This window comes from Colobus angolensis, unplaced genomic scaffold, assembly GCF_000951035.1.
Source record: "Colobus angolensis palliatus isolate OR3802 unplaced genomic scaffold, Cang.pa_1.0 Scaffold400, whole genome shotgun sequence".
Classification (NCBI taxonomy): domain Eukaryota; kingdom Metazoa; phylum Chordata; class Mammalia; order Primates; family Cercopithecidae; genus Colobus; species Colobus angolensis.
In genome coordinates, this window is record NW_012117378.1 from 1,383,670 (window position 1) to 1,405,027 (window position 21,358).

General features: G+C 40.1%; 1 protein-coding gene across 1 annotated transcript in view; it reads right to left on the minus strand.

The window, feature by feature from the left end:
* Nucleotides 1–21,352, minus strand: part of RNF150 (ring finger protein 150) — a 225,743-nt gene extending 204,391 nt beyond the window's left edge. Inside the window, exon 1 of the mRNA XM_011955807.1 lies at nucleotides 21,067–21,352. Coding sequence (XP_011811197.1) covers nucleotides 21,067–21,277 — 211 coding nt within the window. The 5' untranslated portion in view covers nucleotides 21,278–21,352. The remainder of the gene's footprint in view (nucleotides 1–21,066) is intronic.
* Between the last annotated feature and the right edge of the window lie 6 nt (nucleotides 21,353–21,358).

Here is a 21,358-nt window from a genome sequence, read left to right on the forward strand (position 1 = left end):
AAATTTAAGATGATGACAGGAGGAGAAATGCAAAAGAACTTAATTATAAAACTAAAAATAACATTTAGTAGTATAAAAATTTGCATAGACCCCTTTAATAGCACTGGCAGGCAAGTGAATGTCTAAATTCTGAGAACATCACCATTTTTGACTAAGAAGGATAAATTACACTACGAAAACTATAACCATTCTTTAAGCCAAAATGTCCAGATGAGGACTATAATATACAAAAGAGTTTTTATCCAATCTGCCAGTCTGTGTCTTTTAATTAGGGCATTTAGTCATTTACATTTCAGGTTAATATTGTTATGTGTGAATGTGATCCTGTCATTATGATGACAGCTGGTTATTTTGCCCATTAGTTGATGCAGTTTCTTCATAGCGTCGATGGTCTTTACAATTTGGTATGTTTTTGCAGTGGCTGGTACCAGTTTTTCCTTTCCATATTTAGTGCTTCCTTCAGGATCTCTTGTAATGCAGGCCCAGTGGTGACAAAATCTCTCAGCATTTGCTTGTCTGTAAAGGATGTTATTTTCTCCTTTGCTTATGAAGCTTAGTTTGGCTGGATAAGACATTCTGGGTTGAAAATTCTTTTCTTTAAGCATGTTGAATATTGGCCCCCACTTTCTTCTGGTTGTAGGGTTCCTGCAGAGAGAGCCGCTGTTAGTCTGACGGTCTTCACTCTGTGGGTAACCTAATCTTCTCTCTGGCTGCCCTTAACGTTTTTTCCTTCATTTCAACCTTGGTAAATCTGATGATTATGTGTCTTGGGGTTGCTCTTCTTGAGGAGTATCTTTGTGGTGTTCTCTGTATTTCCTGAATTTGAATGTTGGCCTGCCCTACTAGGTTGGGGAAGTTCTCCTGGATGATAATCGGAAGTGTGTTTTCCAACTTGGTTTCATTCTCCCTGTCACTTTCAGTACACCAACCAAAGGTAGGTTTGGTCTTTTCACACAGTCCCGTATTTCTTAGAGGCTTTGTTTGTTCCTTTTCATTCTTTTTGCTCCAATGTTGTCTTCATGCTTTATTTCATTAAGTTGATCTTCAATCTCTGATATCCTTTCTTCCGCTTGATCTATTCGGCTATTGATACTTATGTAGGCTTCACGAAGTTCTCGTGCTGTGTTTTTCAGCTTCATCAGGTCATTTATGTTCTTCTCTAAACTGGTTATTCCAGTTAGCAATTCCTCTAACCTCTTTTCAAGGTTCTTAGCTTCCTTGCATTGGGTTAGAACATGTTCCTTTAGCTTGGAGGAGTTTGTTATTACCTACCTTCTGAAGCCTACTTCTGTCAATTTGTCAAGACCCATCGGCGTGCTGTATTCAGGAGACCCACCTCATATGCAAAGACACACAGAGGCTCAAAATTAAGCGATGGAGGAATATTTACTGAGCAAATGGAAAGAAAAAAAAAGAAAAAGAAAAAGCAAGGGTTGCAATCCTAGTCTCTGATGAAACAGACCTTAAACCAACAAAGATCAAAAAAGACAAAGAAGAGCATTACATAATGGTAAAGGGATCAATGCAACAAAGAGAGCTAACTATCCTAAATATATATGCACCCAATACAGGAGCACCCAGATTTGTAAAGCAAGTTCTTAGAGACATACAAAGAGACTGAGACTCCCACACAATAATAGTGGGAGACTTCAACATACCACCGTCAATATTAGACAGGTCAACGAGACAGAAAATTAACAAGAATATTCAGAACTTGAACTCAGCTCTGGACCAAGCAGACCTAATAGACATCTACAGAACTCTCCACCCCAAATCAACAGAATATACATTCTTCTCAGTATCACATCACACTTCTTCCAAAATTGACCACATAATCGGAAATAAAACACTTCTCAGCAAATGCGAAAGAACAGAAAGCATAACAAACAGTCTCTCAGACCACAGTGCAATCAAATTAGAACTCAGGATTAAGAAATTCACTCAAAACCATAAAACTACATGGAAATTGAACAATCTACTCCTGAATGACTACTGGATAAATAGGTAGAAACAAGTAAGTTCTTCAAAACCAATAAGAACAAAAACACAAAGTACCAGAATCTCTGGGGCACAGATAAAGCCATGTTTAGAGCGGAAATTGTAGCACTAAATGCCCACAGGAGAAAGCAGGAAAGATCTAACATTGACACCCTAAAATCACAATTAAAAGAATTACAGAAGCAACAGCAAACAAATTCAAAAGCTAGCAGAAGTCAAGAAATAACTAAAATCAGAGCGGAACTGAAGAAGACAGAGACATGAAAAACCCTTCAAAAAATCAATGAATCCAGGAGCTGGTTTTTTGAAAAGATTAACAAAGTAGATAGACTGCTAGCCAGACTAATAAAGAAGAAAAAAGAGAAGTACCAAATAGACACAATAAAAAATGCTAAGGAGGATATAACCACTGATCCCACAGAAATACAAACTATCATCAGAGAAAATATAAACACCTCTATAGAAATAAACTAGAAAATCTAGAATAAATGAAAAAAATCCTGGCCACATACACCCTCCCAAGACTAAACTAGGAAGAAGTCAAATCCCTGAATAAACCAATAACAAGTTCTGAAATTGGGCAGTAATTAATAGCCTACCAACCAAAAAAAAGCCCAGGACCAGACGGATTCATAGCCGAATTCTACCAGGAGCTGGTACCATTCCTTCTGAAACTATTCCAAGAAATAGAAAAAGAAGGACTCCTTTCTAATGCATTTTATGATCTTTTAATCATAAAAGATTACTACCAAAACCTGGGTAGAGATTTTGATATCTACCAAATTTGTTTAAATAGGGAATTCTTTCCCCATTGCTTGTTTTTGTCAGGTTTGTCAAAGATCAGACGGTTGTCAATGTGTGGTGTTATTTCTGAGGCCTCTGATCTGTTCCATTGGTCTATATATCTGTTTTGGTACCAGTACCATGACAGAGACACAACAAAAAAAAGAAAATTTCAGGCCAATATCCCTGATGAAATCCATGCAAAAATCCTCAATAAAATACCAGGAAACCAAATCGAGCAGCACATCAAAAAGCTTATCCACCACAATCAAGTCAGCCTTATCCCTGGGATGCAAGGCTGGTTCAACATATGCAAATCAATAAATGTAATCCACCACATAAACAGAACCAATGACAATACCATATAATTATCTCAAAAGATGCAGAAAAGGCCTTTGATACAATTCAACACCCCTTCATGATAAAAACACTCAATAAACTAGATATTGATGGAACATATCTCAAAATAATAAGAGCTATTTATGAAAAACCCACAGCCAAAATCATGCTGAATGGGCAAAAGCTGGAAGAACTCCCTTTGAAAACCAGCACAAGACAAGAATGCCCTTTCTCACAACTCCTATTAGACATAGTATTGGAAGTTCTGGCGAGGGCAATCAGGCAAGAAAAGAAATAAAATGTATTCAAATTAGAAGAGAGGAAGTCAAATTGTCTCTGTTTGCTGACGACATGATTGTATATTTAGAAAACCCCATCGTCTCAGCCCAAAATCTCCTTAAGCTGATAAGCAACTTCAGCAAAGTCTCAGGATACAAAATCAATGGGCAAAAATCACAAGCATTCCTATACACCAATAATACACAGACAGCCAAATCATGAATAAACTCCCATTCACAAATGCTACAAACAGAATAAAATACCCAGGAATACAGCTCACAAGGGATGTGAAGGACCTCTTCAAGCAACTACAAACGACTGCTCAAGGAAATAAGAGAGGACACAAACAAATGAAAAAACATTCCATGCTCATGGATAGAAAGAATATCATGAAATTGGCCATACTGCCCAAAGTAATTTACAGATTCAATGCTATCCCCATTAAGCTACCATTGAATTTCTACACAGAATTTTAAAAAATACTTTAAATTTCATAAGGAACCAAAAAAGAGCCTGTATAGTGAAGACAATCCTAAGCAAAAAGAACAAAGCTGCAGACATCATGCTACCTGATCTCAAACTACACTACAAGGCTACAGTAACCAAAACAGCATGGTACTAGTACCAAAACAGAGATATAGACCAATGGAACAGAACAGAGGCCTCAGAAATAACACCACACATCTACAACCATCTGATCTTTGACAAACCTGACAAAAACAAGCAATGGAGAAAGGATTCCCTATTTAATAAATGGGTTTTGGAAAACTGGCTAGCCATATGCAGAAAACTGAAACTGGACCCCTTCCTTACACTTTATACAAAAATTAACTCAAGATGGATTACTTAAATGTAAGACTTAAAACCATAAAAACTCTAGAAGAAAACCTAGGCAATGCTATTTAGGACATAGGCATGGGCAAAGACTTCATGACTAAAACACCAAAAGCAATGGCAACAAAAGCCAAAATTGACAAATTGAATCTAATTATACTAATGAGCTTCAGCACAGTAAAAGAAACTATTATCAGAGTGAACAGGCAACCTACAGAACAGGAGAAAATGTTCGCAATCTATCCATCTGACAAAGGGCTAATATCCAGAATCTACAAGGAACTTAAACAAATTCACAAGAAAAAAACAAACAAAGTGGGTGAAGGGTATGAACAGACACTTCTCTAAAGAAGACATTTATGTGGCCAACAAACACATGAAAAAAAGCTCATCATCACTGGTCATTAGAGAAATGCAAGTCAAAACCACAATGAGATACCATCTCATGCCAGTTAGAATGGTAATCATTAAAAAGTCAAGAAACAACAGATGCTGGAGAGGATGTGGAGAAATAGGAACACTTTTACACTGTTGGTGGGAATGTAGTTCAACCATTGTGGAAGACAGTGTGGCAATTCCTCAAGGATCTAGAACCAGAAATACCATTTGACTCAGCAATCCCATTACTGGGTATATACCCAAAGGATGATAAATCATTCCACTATAAAGACACATGCAGATGTATGTTTATTTCAGCACTATTCACAGTAGCAAAGACTTGGAACCAACCTACATGTCCATCAATGATAGACTGGATAAAGAAAATGTGGCACATATATACCACAAAATAGTATGCAGCCATAAAAAATGATAGTTCATGTCCTTTGCAGGAACATGGATGAAACTGGAAACCATCATTCTCAGCAAACACAGGAACAGAAAAACAAACATCGCATGTTCTCACTCATAAGTGGGAGTTGAACAATGAGAATACATGGACACAGGGAGGGGAACATCACACACCAGGGCCTGTCATAGGGTGGGGGGACTAGGGGAGATACAGCATTAGGAGAAATACTTAATATAGATGATGGGTTGATGGGTCCAGCAAACCACCATGCACGTGTATACCTATGTAACAAACCTGCATGTTCTGCTCATGTATCCCAGAACTTACAGTATAATAAATATATATATGTATGTACAAAAGACATTACCATATCCATAGGTGGCAAGGCTTGACTTGTGGAATAATTAAATCCATAATAATTTATAACTTGCACTAAGAAGTGTTTCTTGTGCAACACAAAGAATTGCATTGCTACAAATATATATCTAATAACAATGGCAAATTATTGTTAATTTTTTGTGGGAAACAATGTTTCCAGACAGTGTATTAGGCCCTATTTTTACTGTAATTCTTCTATGTTTAGACATATTTATATATGTGGTATAAACATGCTATACAGGTGTTTAACCTAAAGGAAATAGGCTATAACCTACATCCTAGATGTGCAACAAACTGTACCATCTAGAACAAATGTATATGGTATAGTCTGTTGTACATCATTTATACCATCTAGAACACTACAATGTTCACACAATAATAAAATTGCCTAATGATACATTTCTCAGAATGTGTCCACGTCATTAAGCAATGCATGACTGTGTAAGAAATAGCTCTGGATTAAAATCCCAGTTTTGCTTTTAACCATCTGTAACTTTGGGCAAAGTATCCAACTCACAGGGTCTGTGAAAGGAGTGAAGTATGGAAGACACCTAATGCAGTGCCTAGAGTCTGTGTGTTCAGAACAAATGGCAATTCTCTTCCTTCTATTATGTATTCCATCCAACAAAGATTTGCTGAGTTCCTCTAGTGAATAAGGTGATGAATTTAACAAATAAGTCTGGAACTGGAAGGGGTGATTTGTAGAAAGAATGCCTTGGCTTATTCAAAAAATGAAAACCTTTTTCCTCGGTAGTATGTTCTCCCAAGAGAAGAGAAAAGACACTGTGTGAGATGCAGAGCTCAATGGCTATTTAGAATTGCCAATCTGTCCCTCACAGTGGCTGCTGACAGCCCCTCGCCCCCCAATATCATTTGGTCATCACACTTAAGGCTCTTACCAGAGCCACACAAGCTCTGTCTCCTGGAGAGCTAGTGTCAGACCCGCTATATGGCCCCAAACTCATGAATACTGAGGCAGGGTCTGACTTTGACAATCGGTGGGCTGTTTAGACAATAGTCACTGGCAGTTGGAGAAGGTTCCGTCATACCCACCTGCATCTGAGCCCGCTACCCTATGACCTTGGCAGTTGAACACAGGTTTTGAATGTTCCTGGGTTCCTTCTCTCAGGTTTTTCTGAGTCTGGAGCACTTCAAGTAACTGCAAACACTGTACCCTTCTGGAAGACTTACTACATGGTGTTGAGACAGTATCTATTCAAACTGCCTGCTATCAACAGAAGGGTAGTGTATGTTTGCTTTACCTTTCCTCAAAAAAGATGAATGGAATTTGGGACTGAGGCTTACCCAGTCACATATGGCTGTAGAAAAATGCTCAAAAACACTGGGCCCCAATCAGCCTACCTGCATGACAAAACATTTCTTTTTTTTTTTTTTTTTTTGAGACGGAGTCTCGCTCTGTCGCCCAGGCTGGAGTGCAGTGGCTGGATCTCAGCTCACTGCAAGCTCCACCTCCCGGGTTTACGCCATTCTCCTGCCTCAGCCTCCCGAGTAGCTGGGACTACAGGCACCAGCCACCTCGCCCGGCTAGCTTTTTGTATTTTTTAGTAGAGACGGGGTTTCACCGTGTTAGCCAGGATGGTCTCGAACTCCTGACCTCGTGATCCGCCCGTCTCAGCCTCCCAAAGTGCTGGGATTACAGGCTTGAGCCACCGCGCCCGGCCAAAACATTTCTTTTAAGCAATATGGTGGCTACCAAACTGGCCAGGCAAGGTAATGGCCTATTTCAGGGTCACCATTCCTTTGCAAAGTGGTGCCCCATTTCAGTTGCTAAATCAATCCACCAATCATGGCCTAAAGTTTGAGCTATATGTTTTTCTGTTTGTTTGTTTGTTTGATTGATTGGTTGATTTTAGAGACAGGGTCTTACTCTGTCGCCCAGGCTGGAGTATAGTGGCTTGATCTCGGCTCACTACAGCCTCTGACTCCTGGGTTCAAGCAATTCTCCTGCCTCAGCCTCCCAGGTAGCTGGGACTAGAGGCACCCACCACCATGCCCGGCTAATTTTTGTATTTTTAGTAGAAACAGGGTTTTGCCTTGTTGGCCAGGCTGGTCTCAAACTCCTGAACTTAGGTGATCTGCTCGTCTAGGCCTCTCAAAGTGCAAGGATTACAGACATGAGGCACTGTGCCCAGCCATATACACAGGAGATTAAATTCATGTTGGAGCACACTTAAATTACTATAACAAAAGACTAATGCTACTTTTAACTAATGCCATTATGGTTTAAGGAGAAAACTTGAGATTTCTCTCATAGTTCTCTCATTGCTCAAAAGGTTACAACCTGACTTACCTCACTGATCATTTGTCATTTGCTATTTCCTTCATTCAGAGGAATTCTGACATCCTCTTTCTGGCCCACTGATTTCAAATTCTTCCATCTTCTGGAATGAAGCAGTCCATATATGCAGAGACAGATTTATAGAGCACATCTGGACAGGTAGGATTTACTTTCAAACTATGCAATTCCTTCTAGCAACAGTCAGGACCCCTTGAGGCATCTGGTCTACCGCATGCCCAAATCCCAGTAAGATCATCCAGGCAGCACTATGTTCAACTACTTTTTTTCAGATTACTTTCTGTGTTTGATAACAGCTGACTCCAAAGGACATATCTACTCCGTTATCTATAGAAAGTCCCCCTGCTGACATCCAAAAGAAAGCTCCTCCAAAGCAAAGTATTTGATTGTAAATACTCACAGGTAGGCATCCAGGCCTCTTCAGAAACACTGGCATGATGATAGAAGATCTCAGAAAATAACAACTGGCTTCCTGCTCCAGGCCTCCCACCGGCCCTAAAGAGAAGCCTAAGGATTTAGGGCACAGGGCACCACCCTTTTCCTACTTCTCTATTCTCAGCAGCTGGTAAGGGCCTAACAGGAGGTACCTTATAAGGAGTTAAAGTCAGGTTAGAGAGTAGATGAATCTCTTACCACAGTCCCAGCAAGAATAGCTCTGCTAAGCACAAGATATAGAATCAAGTTTTTAAGCATTCAAATTAAATATTACCTTCCATGCCCTCAATATAAGGCAGACAAAGTGTCTATAATAAAAATTCATTACTTCATTCCTTAAGTAAGCAGTACATCTGAGAATTATGGATGCTACATATGGTATCATTCATTCATATTTTCAATAGCTACGCACTGGATGCCTTTTCTATGCCAGTCTCTATAAATACAGCTGTTAAGAAGACAAGAACCATGCCCTCATGGAGTTTATATTCCCATGTGAGAGACAGACAATAGTGGAACAAATTCACAAATGAAATTATACAGAAATTTCAAGTAGTGATAAGATAAGGGAGAATAAGAGAAGAGAGAATGAACAGCAGATGAAACATTTTCACATTGGCCAGGAAAACTGATGAAGGGGGCAAAGGGTGATGATGATGGGAAAGGGTGACTGATGTAAATAAGACTGACAGGAGAATCTGAAAAAAAATCGAGGGTGGTGACTGGGTACTCTTCCTGCTCACTTGAGCAATAAAACCCCATGATTCTAAAACGCTGCCAAATTGTACTTTGCTGGAAGACATTTCTCTTGGAGTACAAGCGGTATAACAGCAAACTGAACTTAAAAAATAATGAGTTGGTTAAATATGAGAGAAACAGACGAATGGCTACTAGACTTTCTTGTTTGGGAATCATTCTAAAAGCATAAAGATATATTTAAATGATGGTTTGCTATGTGAATAAACAACTATTGTTTAAAAATCTGGAAAAAGAGGTTCCAAAGGTTCTGGGCTGGGAGCATTTGGGGACCAGCAAGAAGACATAATGGGCTGGGAAGTAGTAAGTGAGGGAAGCGGGGTAGGAAAGGGGCTGGATAGGAAGCAGGGGCCAAATCACGGAGGCCCCTGAGGACAATGGCAAGAACTTTAACTTGGTTCCAAGTATGATGGGGAATCCCTGCAAGATTTGAGCAGAGCAGTGATTGCCTTTGATTTATATTTTCAGAAGTTCATTCTGTTGCTGTATGGGCAAGCAGACGGCAGGGGGCAGGAAGGGAAGCTGGACACCAGCTAGAGGTGACAGTGGCAGTCCAGGCAAGAGCTCATGATAGCTTGGACTCAGTTGGTGAGTCACCATTGTTATAATGGTGATAAGATGTGATCAGATTCAGAGTGTGTTTCTGTGGACACTAATTAGTTTTCATGTATTACACGCTCAGAGTCACCCCTTTCTGCATTATGTAATGTAAGAGGTCACACACAACACCTATGATGGATAGCATAGCAGGCTCACTTTACAAATGAGGACTCCAAAGCCTAAACACTTGCTTCCTGAGCTCCCAGACCCTCTCTGCCCAGCAGGACTTGCAGTTCTTCCCAGAACAGTGGAAGCTCATCCTCACCAAGGGAATGACTTCAGACGGCTATCTCAACCCTATGCTGCTTTCTGTCTCCCTACACAAGTGGCTCAGAACCAGGTCAAACGTGCACCAGAACCTTCTTTTTCACCATTACCCTATACTGCCTCCCAAAATGGGTAATGATAACCACCATGAGCAGAAGAGGGTACATCCTACTTAGTAAAAACAGCACGGTGTCTCTACCTCTTAAACTTGGAGGACTGCTCTTATAATAATCAACATTTAGCATATAGATGAAATTTCACCCAATCAAATCACAAGGTCTAATCACTTCTGACTCATTATCGTATCCTTCTTGACCGTTTTACAGAAGTTTGTGTGCTGTCCTGTACTTGCTGCATTGCCATGCGTTTGCCTTCTTGCTGGTCACCAAAACCGTTATTATCAGTGAATCACTAATTCATGATTTAAGCAATACTCTCCCTACCCTCATAATTTCGAGCCTTATAGTTCTTGGGAAATTAGAAAAATTAAAATTTTATTCACATAGGATTTTGATGCCTTCAAAGGAAAAACACCATTTCCTTAAATAATTAATAAAGAACCATGTGGTATAAGAGCTTCAGGGAGATTTCAGGTTCATCCTGCACAGTGGCTGTCAGCCCTGAGTGCACGCTAGAAACAAATGGGGAGTCCCCTCCCTGCAACAGACCATTTATATCAGAATCTCTGCAGGTGGGATCTGGGCAGCCATAATGTTTAAACTCCCCAGGTGATCCCAATATGCGGTCAGGGTGGAGATCACTGAGCTCAACCCAGTTCCCCTCCAGAAGCCTCCTGCTCACCATTTTCAAAATGAAAGAAAATGAGCCCCAGAGGAGGGAAGTGACTTGCCAACGGAAAAGCCAATTTGAGAGAGAGCCACAACTGAAACCCGAGTTTCCTAACTGCTGGTTCAATTTGCATTCAGCATCCCCCAGACACAGAGGAGTGTAAGGGAGGAGGTGGAGTTTCACCATCTGTAATCGTGATGATTCTGTCTCTGACGCTTCATTTCTCCTGATTCGCCACCTTTGGTGTCTTGCCTCAGCTGCCAAAATAGTGTAGCTTGGAGCAAAGTAATGCTAAAAAGCTGTGACAGGACCCCACAGCAGCAGCACTGCCAACATCCGACAGATGTCTTTTCTCCGTCAAAGGAGCACCATGCTCCTGAGTGAGCAAACATCTGAAGACTTCACCATACAGGCTATTATAAAAGAAACGATAACTGCTCTACAGCTACATACCAATAGCCTTTGACTAATCCCATACTTTGGAACTTGAACTAAGGAAGTATTCATGGATATGCGCTCATGTTTAGCTACATGTGAATGTTTACTGCAGAACTGTTTATGTAAGGGAAAAGTGGAAACATCACAGAAACATCTTGGAAGAACCAAGGAAATTTCAAAATGTACAATTAAATTTTTAACAGCTACAAAAACACACCGGCAATATATTACCCATTTGATAAAAGTAAATGTAATGAAAAAATATTAGAGTATGGATGGTTCTTACTATCTCTTTTTAAATGTTCTATATTTTCAAATATTTCTATATAGCATATGTATTTCATTTAAAATAAGAAAAAGGTTTTATATACATAAAGCTGCAGGACAGTAAACACATGCACAGAATTGTATTTGGTTACAAACCTTTTTGGCACTCTATGTCCTTTTGCTTATTACTAGTATGGCTTTTTCCCCTTAGACCAAGAACAGAAACCAGGCACCCATTTCATGCCACATGCTACAAGATGAATAAACATTTGTAATGGGAGAGTCAAATTAGAACTTCCCCCACTTTATGAGTCAAATGCTAAGAAAAAGTATTTAATGGCATAGAATAATTTTATGAAATTAAAGATGAACATATTAACGGTCCATCTTTCCAGTTTCCAGGTTATTTAGCAATAGGTACTGAGCAGTTTCTGTGTGCCAGAGACTGCTGTAGGCTTGGGGAACTTAACTGTGGACCAAAAATATTGTCTAAACGCCCCACTCTTTTGGAGTTTACTGAGAAGAACAAAGATCAGCTGGTAACCATCAAGCAGTCCATCCCGAGACAAAACTCCTTATCTAAGGAATTCAGAAGTAATTAGACTTCTCTATTATGTAGAGCATTTGGTTCCAGGTTTCCTTCCAAAAAATTTCTAAGTAACTAGAATTTCCATACATCTACAGAATGCATGCATCTAGAAACTCATTGTGCAACCCTTGCTGACATCAAGGCACCAAAATGTCTACAAATGTAATTTTTTTAAATTATACTTTCAGTTCTAGGGTACATGTGCACAATGTGCAGGTTTGTTACATATGTATACATGTGCCATGCTGGTGTGCTGCACCCACTGACTCATCATTTACATTAGGTATATCTCCTAATGCTATTCCTCCCCCTTCCCCAACCCCATGACAGACCCCGGTGTGTGATGTTCCCCACCCTGTGTTCAAGTGTTCTCATTGTTCAATTCCCACCTATGAGTGAGAACATGTGGTGTTTGGTTTTCTGTCCTTGTGATAGTTTGCTCAGAATGATGGTTTCTAGCTTCATCGATATCCCTATAAAGGACATGAACTCATCCTTTTTTATGGCTGCATAGTATTCCATGGTGTTTATGTGCCACATTTTCTTAATCCAGTCTGTCACTGATGGACATTTGGGTTGGCTCCAAGTCTTTGCTATTGTGAATAGTGCCGCAATATTTGTCAGGACCTACAAGGCTAATATGGACCAAATTACCCTTCAGCTCCTGCTTTAAGGTCCATGAATACCCCGAAGGAAAAATCCACTGTGGTGTGCTCAGCCCTCTTGCTGAGGCACCCCACTGCACTCTTCTGCTGCTTATGCAGCGTACTTTCTATCTAATAAAACTTGTTTTTTCAAACCTGTACTGTTGTCAGTAAATTCTTCTTACTCCCCACAAGTCTACCACTTTCTGATGCCAGGGCTCTGATACCTCACCTGGCCCTTACATTGTGGTGGGAGGAGACAATAAACATGTTAACAGTGGGTAACATGCAGCAGGGGTACGCTGGGGACCAGCAGGAGGAGGCTGCCACTACTTCAGAGAAGAGTAGCCTGGGAGTGCCTTCCTAACAAGATCTCTTTAATAGAGAGAACTGAAGAGGCAGCCAGCTCTGTGGATTTCTGGGAAGAAGAACATTCCATGTATCTTCCTGATAAATGAAGGGGAAAACATCTTTCCTCATCCACTATTCTTTGGGTCATTTGGAGTTACATTTCTGATGTGGGTTTCATCAGTGCATGGCTACAGAATGGTCCAGATGAACATCTGCTGTAGGTAGTGGGGAACAGAAAAGAGAAAAAGGGGGAAAAGGCATTTGTATGCCTCCTGACAATCCCTCCAAGAAACCTCCAATCTTTGTGTTTTCAATAGTGTGTAAGTGGATTCTGCCCATAAAAAGCCATTTATAATAGAGATTACAGATGGAAACGGTTAAGAAACAACATTTCCTGATAATCCTTCTTACCTAATATATGTACTCATATCTGTCTGACTAGAAAAGACATGAACAAATACATTTAATACAGAATTATTTCTATATTTTTAAAAATCTCTATTATGAAATAAATGTTCACAAATTGAATATGAAAATGCCTAACATGCCAATGCATAAGCTTAAATTCTCTAACAAACGACGTTTACTTTTAGTGAAAATGTTTTTCTAAATACCGCTATATATTATGGAATGAGCGAAATAAAAAAGTGAAGACTCTTACAGAAAGCAATTTATAACTACAAATGTGAAATGTTAAAATAAATTTACTTTTCCTCTTTTATTATAGAAAACTGAGACCTAGATCTAACCATGGTCATTAATATTTTGGCTTCGATTATACAAAGCACATTTATCCTACCATACATTAAACTGCCAAGTGATGAATACCTCAAAGTTTAAAATAAGAATAAAGGTCACATTATACCTGTAGACAAGGTTTCTATTTAATAGAACCACTGTAAATTGAAACTTAGTAGAAGAATTACACAGTACAACACTGCCATGTTTCTTTGGGTTTTACATTACCACCAAAATCCCCAAGAACTAAGATAATCTGCATAGGATTTGAATTTCAATTTAAATGTAGCATCTGTCAAATTACATTATCAAATACACAATACTACCATCACTGCAATCTCTCAACAACAAGTAAAATGCTCCTTACAGTATATATAAGATGAAATATTTCTTCTAGGGATACACTGAAGACTTTCAGGGTTATCAAAATATTAAATTCTTTACATGCTGCTTAATGTCCAGAAATGAAACAATAATGGTTAAGCAACAATAATGGTTAACTTTTCAAAAGTTGAGACTGGTTTTCTAAACAAACTAACTTCATATCAGAGGCACAATCACTGTTTTCTGAAAACTGGAAGAATGAGCTATAAATAAGGAAGCTCCAGCTTTTTTCTGGACCTTTCCAGATTTCATGGTTATAAAATTACTTCCTTTTGGAGAAGCCAGGAGATTTTTAAGAGAGCCACTAGGAGAGATGATGATTGAGTTCTTATTAAAGGATTAGAAGACAGAAGGTAAGATTCCTTCCCAATCCTCTAGATATGTATTTCTATGACCTAAAATGTATAAACAAGTCATACAGTTTCTTGCTCGGGTCATCTTAAGCTATACTGCCAAGAATGTTATTTAACACTTTGATGAATTATGGCTTTTAATAACAGAGTCTAGAATTCCTGGCTATTGGAATTTCTGCTAGTAGACAGACAGGTGAAGAGTTACAGTTCAGTGCAAAATAAATAAATACACACACACATACATGCATACTAAGTGAGAAGGTGAGATTATCTTGGCATGGAAGATCAAGACCAAGCATAAATGATAGCCAGACTGCATGTATCTTAAGAGAAAAATGAAGTGAGAACTGAGGTTCTTAAAAAATATGTTTCTTAAATACCTAAATGATAGAGAATCACATACTCCCAACGCTTGGGAAGGCCCTTAAAGCTGTCACCCACTGGAAGTCCATCCATAAATCCTGGGATCAGCAATTCCACAATGTTCCCATTCAGTTTCAAGCTGAATGCCACAGAAAGCTTACCCTTTCAAGGAAACCTCTTCCATCTCTAAACACTTCTATTCTTATGAATTTGCTTTTTCTTTGCTAAACCAAGTCTGTTTTCCATAACTTCTCCTTACTACCCCAAGTTTGGCTCCATAAAGGTGGAGTCCCAAACACTGTGACCTTGGGGTTGAGGTGGGAAACATAAATGAGCACGGCAGGCAAAGAGCCAGATGGTAAAAAGTGATGGAGACTGGGACCAACTGGAAGACACATGGGAACAGCCAGCCACTCACTGCTCAGCTCCAGCTACTCTTTCCACGGGGGAATGCAGGCCCCAGTTACCGGGTTTTCTGATCAAGAAGCCAGAAATTGGGAATTTTACTAGAAGTACTCTAAGGTTTAAATACATAAAGAATATATTTAAAGTTGAAATACTTCTTAGAGATCAATTAAAGAAAACCGAGGGTGAAAACAGAAAAAGTGACTGACTCAAAATCAAATGGTGAATCAGAGGGAGGTCCAGAAGACAAGAGGCCCAAACATAAGGTTCCATTCTCCCATTACGTAACAGAGATGCATTTCTGCAAGTCAACAATGCATCTGTTAACATACTCTGAAAAAGGAAATCAGCCTTAGATCGCTTCCTGTATCTATGATTAAGTAATCACTGCCCACATCTAGACTTCAGAATACCCTTTCAAGCTGACAGGGTATACAGAGCTGTAGCTCTAAGCACAGACCAGGAGACAGACCGCCTGGGTTGCAAGCCGAGATCTACCACTTACTGCCTGCGTGACCAAGTTATACAGTTTGCCTCAGTTTCCTCATCCATCAAACGGAGACAGTAAGGGTAACTATTTCACAATGTTGTTGTAAGAATCAAATTTATATACATATAAAGTGCTTAGAACATGCCTGGTACAGAGTAAGCACTATTTGGTCAATGTTATTATTACCCAGCATGCTAAAAAAAAAGAGCTAATCTTATCATTTAAAGGAAAATGTAAAGCAAAAGTACACACAAATATTCTAGAAAAATGAGTCCTGAAGAAAAAAAACAACTTTCTAAAATTAAAGCAGCTAGGTCCTTTACAGAGTTGAAGACATAGGTAGACTTCAGCAATCAAAGTAATGGCCATAAAGGTAGCATGAATCCATACACTGAACTCTGAGCACCCACCTATGGAGGAAGAGCCTCAGTAGATCTACTACATTTTGCCTCCAACCTTGGAGAAGTCTAGAATACATAGATACACTCCATCCTAGGCTCCTCCTTTCCAAGAGTCGAGCATGTTCTCCAGAGTTACTGCAACCATTGCCTCCTTTCCTCCATCTCCAAGTTGCTCTTAGGGACCTAGTCTCACAAAAGTTCTTCCTAGACAGCTAGATGTTTAATTTCCTGTTGACTATGTACTAGCAATAGACAAACAGAAAGATATCAAACACATACTTTAAAAAAGAAAAAAAAAAAAACACACCATTACCTCATCACCACTCAGTCACAAACAGCCTGCATACAGACTACCATTTTTATCACACATGCCCTTGCTACGATGAAATTTCAATTTAAGTCAAAAGAAAGTACAAATGCAATAGGAGAATCTTAAATGTTCATCAATCAGAGGGAGCTGGAACACCCTGTTTCAACTCACTGAGCCACAAAAAAATTGGCACCACTGCTCTGGCCTCTTCAGTATGAAAGGGTAAATAAGGAGTTCTTTCCCAAGGCTGCCAGGAACTCAGTGAGCCTCAGAGGTATGATGATCCAGTCTGTAGCTCCTGCATGTCACTGTGGGTCACTGAGTCCAATGCTTAGAACGGTTAACATTTTTTTACAGTTTTGTGCCAGCCACAGATTTAAGCACTGTACATGCATTAATCCATCTAATTCACATAACAAGCAATCGAGGTAGATGGTGTTATCCTCCACTTCACAGATGAGGAAACCCAAGACCTGAGAGGCTAACTTGCACAAAGATACACAGTGAGAAAGCAGTGCCACCAGGACACAAATCCAAGTGGTTGGCTCTAGAGGCTACACTCCTAATTATTTCTAGAGGCAGCGCCCTAAACTGCCTCTAGAAATTTCTGATATCTTCAATTTCCTTAGGGTACACTGAAAGAAGCTTCACAGGCAGACATCAGACCAGCTTTGAGGAGGTAATTTGGGTCTCACAGACTTTGCCTATACATGAAAGTTCACTTCTGGGGCTTTTACTAGTTGGAAGATGCATTTCTCTATAGCTTTTTGCTATGGCCTTCTTGGTGCTCTTGCACTAAAGATATAGCCTTATGTCCCTTAATAGGGGACATATAAATCTCTGGTCCATAGACTTTTTTAAAAAAGTGAGAGAAGCAGATTTTCTCTATTAATCACTCTCTCTCTTCTCTAGGATAAAAGTGTATGAGTTGAAAGTCTGGAAAAGAATAAATAATGGTGGGCATAAAGGGAAAGGGAATAAAATGAAAAGCAGAAGAATTAAGAGTATGTTAAAAAGTAACAATTAGGCCGGGCGCAGTAGCTCACGCCTGTAATCCTAGCACTTTGGGAGGCTGAGGCGGGCGGATCACGAGATCAGGAGATCGAGACCATCCTGGCTAACCCGGTGAAACCCTGTCTCTACCAAAAACACAAAAAATTAGCCGGGCCTTGTGGCAGGCGCCTGTAGTCCCAGCTACTTGGCAGGAGAATGGAGTGAACCGGGGAGGTGGAGGTTGCAGTGAGTCGAGATTGCACCACTGCACTCCAGCCTGGGCAACAGACATAGGCTCCGTCTCAAGAAAAAAAAAAAAAAAAGGTAACAATTAGTCATCAGGGAAATGAAACTTTAAAACAAAATGAAGATACCACTTCACATCCACCTGAACGGACAAAATAAAAATGATAGTAACAAATGTTGATGAGGCTGTGGAGAAACTGGAACCCTCAAACACTGCTGGTGGGAATGCGAAATGATGCAGTTGCTTTGGAAAACAGTCTAGAAGGTCCTCAAATGATTAAATTATAGAGTTGCCATATGACTCAGAAGTTCTACTTACTCCTAGATATATAAACAAGATAAATGTCCACACAAAAATTTGTACATGAATGTTCATAGCACTATTTTTGTAACAATAAAAACGTAGAAGCAACGTAATTTTCCATCACTTGATGAATAGATACATAAAATGTGATATGTCCATACAATGAAATATTATTTGGCAATAAAAAGGGTTTAAGTACTGACGTATGCTACAACCTTAATGAACCTTAGAAATATTATGCTAAATCAAAGGGGCCAATCACAGAAGTCCACATATTACATGATTCCCTTTATATGAAAGGTACAAAAGAGGCATTTAAATACATAAAGACAGAATGTAGATTAGCCTAGGGCTGGGAGTTGGGGAATAATGGGGAGTTGGGGAATAATGTGGAAATACAAGGGTTTCTTATTAGAACTAGATAGTGATGATGGCTGCACAACTCAGTCAATACACTAAAAGCCACTGAAATATATACTTCAAATGAGTGAACTGCAGAGTATGTTTATATTTCAATAAAGCTGTTATACTGGGGAGGAAAGTGACTTGTTATAAAGCAAAACTACTGGTCTATCCCAGAAGAAGCGGTGTCTTTTTGAATGAGAAGTCATAGTTACGTAAGTGGCAGAAAATCAAAATTATTTAAGCAGGAAAAGAAAAAAACAGAAAACGTATATGAAAAGGAGAAAACAATTTCTATTTAATTGAATTTCAAGATATGCAAATGCACAGATGTTAAACGATAGGTTGCATAACACTAAATACAGACCTTCTCCTCACCTGAAATCTATCAGTTCCAAAAATAAAGGATTTACAGGAAAGGTGACAGATAATATCATCAGCTTTTGCATTTTTTAAAACTTTTTGAAAACTGAATTTAAAAGTTCAAATATAAAGATTCTCTGGTATTGTATACCAAGTTCACAAAACAAAAATATTTGATTAGCACCTAAAATGTGCAGTTTCTCAAACTGAATTTAGAAATCTGACCTCAAATGTAACTAGAAAAAGTAAAGCTTTCAAGATCTGGACTACATGGAAGACACTGACATCCAGACCAGTGCTGGCGGTGTTTGAGATTTAGGCAGAAGAATTTCAGAGTATAGTCAAGGGTTTGCCATGCTACCCTGTCATGTACCTGCTCATAATGACACTCTAGCAGAAATCAATGCTAGCCTCTGACTAAAGTGAACACAGAGTCTCCTAATGTGGCAAAATGTCAGAAGATAATTTGGAGTTTCCTGGCTATTGGCAGATATAGCATGAATACATTTTTGGAAACAGAACAATTAGATAATAGACAATTCCCAATTTGTTTTGCCTTTAATGTTCAAACTACAGTATTACTAAACCTTCTACTCCCACTGTCTTAATCAAGCATCATTTGTGTGGGAAATCTGCTTAGTGCTTTCTTTAAAAATAAGCAAGCCATTAATTGATCCAATGTGTTGGCAGTTTTAGAGAACCTTTTTCGACAGGAACAAATGATGCCTCTTTATGTTCAAAGTTGAATTTAAGATTTCATGCACATGCGCAGAGAAACAATTAAAGAATCTCACAGTCAGCTAACAATCTCCTTGGAGTTTAAACAACAACAACAACAACACCTTCTTCACTCCTCCTCCATTGAGGTTTTAAATATTAAGTAACATGTTTATCTAAAGATACTTCACATGACTTAAAGTGCTTTCCACAGTCCTTAACATCCTTGAATATCAAAGTTTCAGTAGTGCTCTTATGACTCAAGGTTAGAGTACAATCTTTTCCCTTAGAAAACTGTCGAGTTCAAGAAAATATATCGAGTATTCTTAAAGTGCTGTATTGTAACTTTTCTAAGTAACTGCCTCTCCTCTTCATTAATCAACACACTGCATTTTTCTGGCCTGTGTTTTAGAAGGGTGGAACATTTCTTCTCCCCACCTGTTTGTGTTAAGGTTGACAAATTTCCCTGACTAAAACAGCTGGTGTTGATTACTGGAGGCAAACCAATTGAATATTTCACTAATAGGTGACATGAGCTCTCGGAATGGAAACTTGTCCCCAAAGAGAACACCCCTGCAAATGTAGCCAGAGCTTGGTGTTCCATTTCAGCAGCATAACTATTTATTCAAATCCGGTTTTTAAAGAAAATAATGTTTTGATTAGGAGACTCCACTAAGAAAATGCATCTGTCATTTTTCTCCCCTCCTTCCGGGCACTGGATGCCACAGTCTTGGCCCAGAAACCCCTCTGGGGAAGGAGGGCCCACTTCTCAGGCACAAGTAGCAAGCCCTGACATAAGGAGGCTAGCCTGCTAAAACTAGTGGCTTATGGACTTATGTTAACAAGCCTGGGGATGGCTTTTTTGGGGGGAGGGTGTTCCTACCACCAGGGAAACATTGCTTATGTCAGGCATATGTGGTATTGAGTTTTGGGACAGTAATGCATTTCTAGTCCTGGTACCTGCAATCATTAACAAAAGCTTACTCTCTCTAGTCTGAAATCCCTTCATTCTAGCCAGAAAGAAAACCTTCAGCATATTTAACCTCCCAATCAGGCAAAGGATAATGCAATAATTAGAAAAGTAATTATAACTTTAGGGCCATCACACTCTTCTTGGCTTGTTGAGGATTGTTGTTATTTACCATCGTGGCCACCTGTCAGTTTCTCTGGATGACAGCCTGGCAGAGCATAGTACTTTTAATACGATTAATGCAGTGCGTAAACCCAGAAGGGGAAACTCTCCCACGAAGAGATGAAACCTCAATAGCAAGTTCGCAGTGGTGAGCTGCCAGCAGGTAACCCTACTCCTCTCTTGCTATACAGGGACGCCTGCATCAGGGTATACCTGATGCACAGACCCAAGAGCGGTGCTGTGTTATCAGATCTGCTTGTTCCAAACAGGTGCTGGGCCGGTCACTAACCTAGAATAGTATAGGAGCCCTGCCCTCCAAACCCCACCTTCCAGGGCCCCCTCGGAAAAGTTAGCCCGCCACGTTGAACCCTTGTCCAAGTGGCGCTATGCCAAGCTCTCTGGCAGCCTCTCCCCTCCCCAATACAGTTCATCTTCCCCTCTTTGTAAGCCTCCCAAGTGCCGCGGAGCAAAACTTAATCGGTCCAGGGAACCTAGACACGGTTTCCGCGCCGCACGGACTTCCCAGAAGGAGCCTGGAGGCAGACGCTGGATCCCTCTAGGCACCTCCGTCCCCGCCGGCTCCCCTCCCCCGCGCCAGCTGGGCCACTCACCCGCGTGGGGCATGGTGATGGTCTCGTTGGTGTTGGAGCCCACGTTGAAGATGACCACCGCGGAGGCGTTCTGCAGGAACGCGTTCCGGATCTTATCCCTGTACGTGCAGTTGCCCTTGGGGATGAGGGCTATCCAGTTCTTGCCATGGGTCGGGGCGGGGAACTTGGTGTTGGGGTCGCAGGCCAGGCGGTCGTGGGCCGAGCTGGCCATGACCACCTCCCCGCGGGCGTCCTGCTTAGGCGAGTGCTCCCCGTAGCGCCCGCACTCCGTCTTCTCCGTGTGCAGCTCCGC